This window comes from Sarcophilus harrisii, chromosome 2, assembly GCF_902635505.1.
Source record: "Sarcophilus harrisii chromosome 2, mSarHar1.11, whole genome shotgun sequence".
In the NCBI taxonomy this organism is placed as follows: Eukaryota; Metazoa; Chordata; class Mammalia; order Dasyuromorphia; family Dasyuridae; genus Sarcophilus; species Sarcophilus harrisii.
The window spans coordinates 587,556,611-587,565,616 of NC_045427.1; the positions used below are offsets into that span (position 1 = coordinate 587,556,611).

A 9,006-nucleotide genomic window follows, 5' to 3' on the forward strand; every position below is an offset into this window, starting at 1 on the left:
TTCTCTACAGTGAATTTATTGAAAGCCTTGGATATAAAAAATGCACAGGATGAACAGGAGTGGCAAAATGTACTGGTATAATAGGGTGTAGTCATACTAATAATATCATGGCTCCCTTAAATTACTGAAGTATAAGAAACTAATAATCTAAAATGTTTCTTTCCTCTACTCAATGGCACATCAATGAATAAAATAAATATAAAGTAACAAAACTGATTTCTTTTTTTATGCAAACAGGATGTATATGGATTGTTTTCTGTAAAGTATTCATTTGTAAGGTTTTTCAGAATTGCTTTCAAAGTCAGCTAATGACAAACTCAATCTATTTATAATTGTATTTCATTTTGATCCAAATTAATGTTGACTAGCTTGATTCACCACCCTATTCATGGTTTCCAGAAGTCAAATCACTCTTATATGTTGAGCGGGAAGACACTTTAGAGGCCTTCTGATATAACTACTTCATTTTATAAATAAAGAATAGAAAATGGTAGTGTCAGGCTTAAGATTAAACTTCTAATAAATTACCATCAGAAATCAAAATCAAGTAGTGTAAGCCTAGAGTTTTTTCTATAACACCATGCTGACTTTAATTTCAAAGTACAAAAGTTTGCTACCACTGGGGATATTCAGAAAATCATGTGACATTCTCTGAAGGCAATTCCAAATTATAACTTTGCTATTGCCTTCAATAAATATTTTTAAATGTCCATTTTGAAATGAAGTACTGAGTTTGCAGCAGTACTATAAAAGGTTTCCTGGTTTTATCCTCACTCTCTGTCTCAAAGGATTCAGATTATATATTTTGTAGCAAAAAATAGCAATAAATTCCAAAGTCTTCATAAAGTCACTGATAAACTGACTTCTAGCAATTGGATTAACCTCTAGTAAAACTGTGATAACAAAGAATTAACCTTTAAATCTATTACTTTACTTTAAAGAGGCTTCTTTAAATATATTTTCTCTATTATTTAAACGTAACTTAAAAATTTCCTTGCTCTATCAACTACATATGTACAATCCTCTATTTCATTAAATGTCCATTTCCCCCTTATATAATTATATTTAGGTTTTTTCTCTTGGCAGTAGACCTATATCCTTTGCTTCCTGGAATGTGATATTCCATACTCCTTTATAATTGTGGCTGCTAAATCATATGCAATCCCAACTAGTTCCTTGGTTCTTAAATTTTCTTTCTGGCTACCTGAAGCATTTTTTTCCCCTTTGACCTGGAAACTCTGGAGTTTGGCTATGCTATTCCTCAGAATTTTCATTTAGGGATGTCTTTCAGGAAGTGACCTGTGGATTGTTTCCATTTTTCCCTTTGGTTCTAAGAAATTTGGGTACTTTCAAAACTTCTTGAAATAGGATGGTTAGGCTCAAGTTTTTGGTCATAGCTTTCAGGTGGTCCAAATATTTTCAAAATATTTTCTCTTTAATCTGTTGTTTTAGTTATGAGATCTTACATTTTATTTATTTTTTGACTTCTTGTCTTTGTTTTAAATTTCCTGTCCAATATAGTTATTGGCTTCTTGGTATTCTGATTTTCAGGGAATTTGATATTTAGACAAGACTTTTGTACTCCTTGTACCAAGCTATTAATTCTCTTTCTAAGCAGAAAACTGGAAGGAAATTTGCAACCAGATCTCATTTCTCAAATATGTAGCAAACTGAGTAAATTTATAAAAATACAAGTTATTCCCCAACTGGTAAATGGTTAAAGGATATCAACTGGTGGTTTTCAGATGAAGAAATTAAAGCCACCTAGAGTCATCTGAAAAATTCTCTAAATTACTATAGATCAGAAAAAGGTAAATTAAAACAATTCTGAAGTACCACTTCATGACTGTAAGAATGGCTGTAAGGAAAATGTTGGATGTTGGAAGAGATGTGAAAAAACTGGGATACTTATGCACTCAATGAGTTGTGAAGTGAACCAATCATCTGGAAAATAATTTGGAACTCTGCTCAAAGGGCTATAAAGCTGCATACTCTTTGATCCCGCAATACCACTGATAGGTCTATATCCCAAAGACATCCCCAAAAAGTGAACCTACTTGTACAAAAACACTTATAGAAGCTTTTTTTGGTGGTGGCTAAGAATTGGAACTCAAAGGGTTGCCCATCAATTGGGAAATGACTAAACAAGCTTTGGTATATGACTATAATGGAATATTATTATGCTATAAGAAATGAAGCAGAATGATTTCAGAAAAGCCTGGAAAGATTCACATGAACTGATGCATAGTGAACAAAGCTAGGGGAACATTGTACCTAGTAACAGCAATATTCTTTGATGAAGAATTGTGAATGACTTAGCTATTCTCAGCAATACATTATTATTCAAGACAATACCAAAGGACTAATGATGAAACATATTATCAACCTCCAGAGAAAGAACTGATATTGTTTGAAACAGACTGAAGGATGCTATTTTTCACTTTATTTTGCTTTTATTCCAGTCTTTTTGTACAAAATGAATAACATAGAAATGTTTTACACATTTGCACATGTATAACCTATATCTGATGGCTTACTGTTTCAGAAATGGGGAGAGGAAATGAAGAAGAGAGAATTTGTAACTCAAAACTTAAAATAAAAATTTTTAAAATTTTTTGGGAAAAAAAAGAGTATGTAAAAGAAAGAAATGTGAAATAAACCTGAAAAGATGGTGGCTGTAGCTCAAAAAGAAATTCCTTTTCCAAAAAAATCAAATGAAGGTGGCCTAGCTGTACCTGATCTAAAATTATATTATAAAGCAACAGTCACCAAAACCATTTGGTATTGGCTAAGAAATAGATTAGTTGATCAGTGGAATAGGTTAGGTTCATAAGACAAAATAGTCAACTATAGCAATCTAGTGTTTGACAAACCCAAAGATCCTAACTTTTGGGATAAGAATTCATTATTTGACAAAAATTGCTGGAATAACTGAAAAGTAGTATGGCAGAAATTACGCATGGACCCACACTTAACACAGTATACCAAGATAAGATCAAAATGGGTCCATGATTTAGGCATAAAGAACGAGATTATAAATAAATTAGAAGAACATAGGATAGTTTACCTCTCAGACTTGTGGAGTAGGAAGAAATTTGTGACCAAAGATGAACTAGAGACCATTATTGATCACAAAATAGAAAATTTTGATTACATCAAATTAAAAAGCCTTTGTACAAAAAAAAAAAAAAAAAAAAAAAAAAAAACTAATGCAAACAATATTAGAAGGGAAACATCTTCACAGTTAAAGATTCTGATAAAGGCCTCATTTCCATAGAGAATTGACTCTAATTTATAAGAAATCAAGCCATTCTCCAACTGATAAATGGTCAAAGGATATGTATAATTTTCAGATGATGAAATTGAAACTATTTCCACTTGAAAGAGTGTTCCAAATTACTACTGATCAGAGAAATGCAAATTAAGACAACTCTGAGATACCACTACACACCTGTCAGATTGGCTAAGATGATAAATGTTGGAGGGGATGCAGGAAAACTGGGACACTGATGCATTGTTGGTGGAGTTGTGAATGAAGCCAATCATTCTGGAGAGCAATCTGGAATTATGCCCTAAAAGTTATCAAACTGTGCATACCCTTTGACCCAGCAGTGTTACTACTGGACTTATACCCCAAAGAGATACTAAAGAAGGGAAAGGGACCTGTATGTGCCAGAATGTTTGTGGCAGCCCTCTTTGTAGTGGCTAGAAACTGGAAACTGAATGGATGCCCATCAATTGGAGAATGGTTGGGTAAATTGTGGTATATGAATGTTATGGAATATTATTGTTCTATAAGAAATGACCAGCAGGAGGAATACAGAGAGGTTTGGAGAGATTTACATGAACTGATGCTAAGTGAAATCCAAGAGATCATTATATACTTCAACAATGATACTGTATGAGGATGTATTCTGATGGAAGTGGATTTCTTCAACAAAGAGAAGATCTAATTCAGTTCCAATTGATCAATGATTAACAGAAACAGCTACATCCAAAGAAGAAACACTGGGAAATGAGTGTAAACTGTTTGCATTTTTGTTTTTCTTCCCAGGTTATTTTTACCTTCTGAATTCAATTCTTCCTGTACAACAAGAGAACTGTTTGGTTCTGCACACATATATTGTATCTAGGATATATTGTGACATATTTAACATGTATAGGACTGCTTGCCATCTGGAGGAGGAGGTGGAGGGAGGGAGGGGAAAAGTCAGAACAGAAGTGAGTGCAAGGGATAATGTTGTAAAAAATTACCCTGGCATGGGTTCTGTCAATAAAAAGTTATAATTATTTAAAAAAAAAATTCCTTTTCCAAATGTTTCTTAATTTTAGTTAAGTTTGTACTCAAGTTGTTTTCTTTGAAGCTTGGATTGTAGATGTTTTGGAGTTTTCTGCATTTGAGTCTTAAGCATCCCTACCACCACAATAAGTTTTTATGGTGGGATTCTTTTGTTTGTTTGTTTGCCTATTCTTCCAGCCTACTTTCTGACTTTAGATTTGGTGTTAAGACTGGGCTTTGTAGCACTTATGGAGAGGTTTGGTCTGTTCTTTTTGATATTTGTTTGTTTGTTTGTTTGTTTTTGGCAGGGTTGTGTTATTCCAGAACCTAAGGGACATGCTGGGAAATTGCAAGCTTTCAATGTTCCTAAGATGCTCTGATTCAGGACAAAGTCTGCTACTTCCTTGGCCTGAGTTTTAATTCCCGAATAACAGTAGAATGAAAGACTCAGACTCATTAATTAGAAGTTCTGCTAGTTCAAAGTGGTAGAAGTGCATGCTGGATTGGCCTGGGATTCTTGCCCTAATTATATCTCTGAAGGCTGGGTTAGATGCAGGCCTGAGATCCTGCTGTATCCTATGGACTGAGCTATATAGCTGCTGCTCCTTTCTAAATATTCTCCTTTCTCAACAAACCACCCAGGGCCTATTCATCAAAGAATGCCCTCTCAGAGCAGGGATCTATGACCCAGATTTGCTTGTAGGTGACAAATGTGTCAGTTGGCACTGTCTCCATTTTAATGTCTTAATTTGGATCTGGGAGTATATGGATAATGGGTCTTGGATTTCTTCTTGCCATGGTATACAGCCTCTTTCTGAGTGCTGTAGTTCCTTGCATTTTGAGTTCTTTGACTGATCCATCCACTGTATCCATAGACTTGTCTTTCTTCCTGTGATGGACTCAAGGGCTACCTTTTTTGGAATTTCCTTCTCAGGATTCAATTTGGTGTATTTTCTAGATCTATTCTAAGTAGTTTTGTGAATGGGAACTCAGTATTGCTTCTTCCTACTCTGCCACTTTGGCTCCACCTTCTTATCCAATTAACATTAAATTTATTTCCAAATCTAAATATTTTTCATTTAAAAACTATATCTATGACACACAATTTATTAAAAATCATCTTTTCCGTTATGCTTTTCAATTAGTTACTATAGGAATTGTGTTCTCTTTTTCAGTACTGAAGATACAAGGAATGAAAATAATCTTATGAAAATATTTTTATTGTATATATTCAACTATTTATAGCTTATTCCTGTTATTTAACAAATCTGTCACATCCTTTCCATTCTCAAAAAACACATTTTTATCATTATATTTATCATTATGTTCATTAGTAATTTAAATAGAGAATTCATTTAATATAACATAGACCACATGCTATAGTAATTAACCCAAGAATGGATTATTTACTTCTTCTGAATGGCATAGAACAAATTGCATAATCCATGTTATTCTCTTCCATAGTATCTTGATGATTAAATAAATGTCTATAGTGACCCTTAAAAAAAGATTCTATTACATATTTCATGGTTTAATATCATAATAACTACTCAACTCTATAAAATTATCTTTAAAAGTTAATGTATCAATATACATTTCAATAAAACTATTTGAATTCTGTGATTACTTCTAACCTATATCCCCATTACTATCCATAAATTATTTACTAACTTACTCTTTTTTTACAGGTTGTTTGTATTACTATATCCAAAAATGTGTCTATATATAACTTATTTAGTTAAATTCTCTCAGTATATATAAATGGTCTTCTCAGAGGCAAGAACTTTGGAAAGCACTTGGAGGCCAAGACTATAGCTAATGTTTGAAATATATAACTGCAATAATTTTGTACATAGGATCTCAGTGTCCTATGACTTTTATAAACTAAATTCTATTGCAACAAATTCCACTTAGTACTAGTTTGGAAAGACACAGTGAGAATGTCAGGCAAGAAAAGGTAAGCCTAAAGTGGGAGATTGCTAGACCTGTCCTCTGACTGGATAAAAGTAGTTGCCTAAAAGAGGATGCCAAAATTATGAGGGTATGAATCATGAAAAATGAAATAAGGTGGGGTGTGGAGAAGACAGACTTGACTTACTTCCTAATTTTGCTTCAATAAAACTTTTATAATTTGGAGTAACTACAACAGGAGAAAACCAGTCTGAATTGGTAAAATATATATGCATATATAATATTTTAGTAGTTATAGTAGAACCATGTTGTACTAACATTCATCAATGGGATTTTGTGACAAAATACTTGGTAAATACACCAGAATTATGTAACATGAATTAATATTGTTTTGGTATAGATTCTGATTCTCCAAAATAAATTACTAAGTGAAGAGAACCATTCAAATTTCTTCACCCCACCTCCAAGCTTGTAAAATTTTTTGTGCTACATTTTATTGAAGTAAATGGTTTGGGAACTTAAGTAGGAATGAAAAGAAGGACTAAAAGTAATTGCTTCCCTCTCTTTTCTTCTTCCCCATAAACAGAATAAAATCAGCTTTTATAGAAAATGACTATTTCATGGAAAGAGAAATAAAAGGAAGTATTTTTGTAATAAGATATTTTTGTCGGCAATAAACCAAACCAGCAAAAACACTTAGTATAGGCCTTCCCCATAGTTTCATAATACAGAGTCTCCTAATACAGTAAATTCTAGATATGTGATTTTATTAGTATAGGGAAACCCTCTACTAATTCGGATTTCTATCTGCTCGTAACATGAGTCTTAAGAAATTTATGTAGGGGTGCTGAGAGATTAAATGATTTGTCCCTATCAGAAGGCCAGTATGTAACGTGAACCCATATTTTTCTGCAAAAAAAATTTATTTCATGCAAAGATGAAATAAATCACATCTCATCTTGAAAATTGTCCAAATTTTACCAGTGATAAAACTGACTCTGTGGCCAAGTGAATTAAGCCTCTACAGAAATAATTAGCTCTACAAGTTATGCAGAACTGCACTCTGTAAGAGTTCATGTGCTATATAAAGTACATTACTATCAGATGTAGCTGGATGATTAGTTATTTCTAAAGAGAAACTACTCAAATTTTGACTTGGTAGAGAAAACATAGAAATCTAATTTAAAAAAGGTTCAAGAAAGATTTTCACATTAAGAAATAAAGGCTCTATCCTTGATGTTTCACAGAAATAAATCTTGAAAATATTCATCAAACTCTTCTTCCCTGTTAAAAAAAAAAAAAAAAAAAAAGATGAGAGATTTCCCTAGAAAGGTTTAAGATAATCTGATTTTTAATCTATGGAATGTAAAATGAAAGTGACCGTTACTCTTTCTTTCCACATGGGACAAGTTCTCCTATAAGTTTTAAAGTACATATTATTTATGCACTATTTAAGCATATACTAGAGACATTTAAGAAGTGGATGGATGGCTACTGCTAAAGTCTTTTTAGCTTTAAGACTCCAGATTGTCTATTTTTTGTGACAGCTACTACTATACATAACCTCTGTAGCTAAGTGATGCCTTTATAACAGAAGCTGGCATCATTCTCTGTTTTACCTCTTTGTGGCTACTGACAACTAGTGTGGAATAGATTCTGATCTCTCTTAACCCATTTGATCTCTACCATAAAAACCAATCATTTCTGATGTTGCACCTTGGCATTGGATTGCTAAAGGAAGGATAGGATGACAAATTTCAGATCAGTCTTTTAACTTTGTTGCATTGCCTATCAATAGCAAAACTTACTGTGATTTTTCATCTGTTTCCTGCAAGGGACCTTTCCACAATTCTGCTTCTGAAGTACCTTCTTCCTCCTCACAGTTTTCTAAGGAAATTAAAAATTTGAAAGTTATTTTAAAAAAACCCACACATTTTGAGCAACTAATAAGTTCAATATTCATATTACCAACACATTAAATTAACTTTGAATTAACTGAAACTTGACTTCTACATTGTAGCATCTTGCAAACTTAATTACATTAGCCAATAAACATTAAGTAGCTTTTAAAAAAAACTAAGTAAAACAAGAGGTATATACCAGTTGGTTCTTCACTGAAATCCTCAGCAAAAAGATCAAAGATTTAATAGCTCATGAAATGGTTCTTCAAGTTTCACTGAGTTAAAGTAACTTCATCTTATTATAATGATCCTACTAATGAACTTTGGGGGATGGCAATCTATCTGCCATGCACAAAAAATGCTTCCATTTTATAGTTATGTCTTTACTTCTATTAGTTTTTTTCTATATATATATATATAGGTTCTAAATGATTATTTCTTTAGGTTTCATGTTTAGAGCAGGATTAAAATTTAAGGGACTTAATTGTCTTGGCTGTAATGAAAAATTCTAGCTCTAAAAGAAAATTACCATAGTTTATTATGATAATATATTTTCTAAATATTAAAAACATATTTCCAAGAAAAATGTATTTTACAACTAATCTTAAATGTTCTTTTCTATATTAAATAGTAATACAAAATGTTAGGTACTATATCACCTAGCATTAAAATTATGTCTACACAAAGCAATAGTTAGCAGATGACTTCCTGTCAATAACAACCATTTATGTTTTTTTTAAAAAAAAGGAAAGAAAAGAATCAACAAGAATTCTGATTTTTAATTACAATGTTACTTAGTTTAGTACACTGTGAAAACAATGTAGTATTGATTTGTCATAGTGGCCCTAAATGTGTTGGACTCCGATCCTTATATCAACATGAGTATCTGAACTTTGGCCTAACCTAGTCTATTCT

At 32.3% G+C, this 9,006-nt stretch overlaps 1 protein-coding gene across 1 annotated transcript in view; it reads right to left on the reverse strand.

Moving 5' to 3' along the window:
• Positions 1–4,259: 4,259 nt before the first annotated feature.
• Positions 4,260–9,006, reverse strand: part of LOC100917538 (protein FRA10AC1) — a 54,186-nt gene continuing 49,439 nt past the window's right edge. Inside the window, exons 13-14 of the mRNA XM_031956086.1 lie at positions 7,999–8,077; positions 4,260–7,474 (exon numbers count right to left, since the gene is read on the reverse strand). Coding sequence (XP_031811946.1) covers positions 7,432–7,474; positions 7,999–8,077 — 122 coding nt within the window. The 3' untranslated portion in view covers positions 4,260–7,431. The remainder of the gene's footprint in view (positions 7,475–7,998; positions 8,078–9,006) is intronic.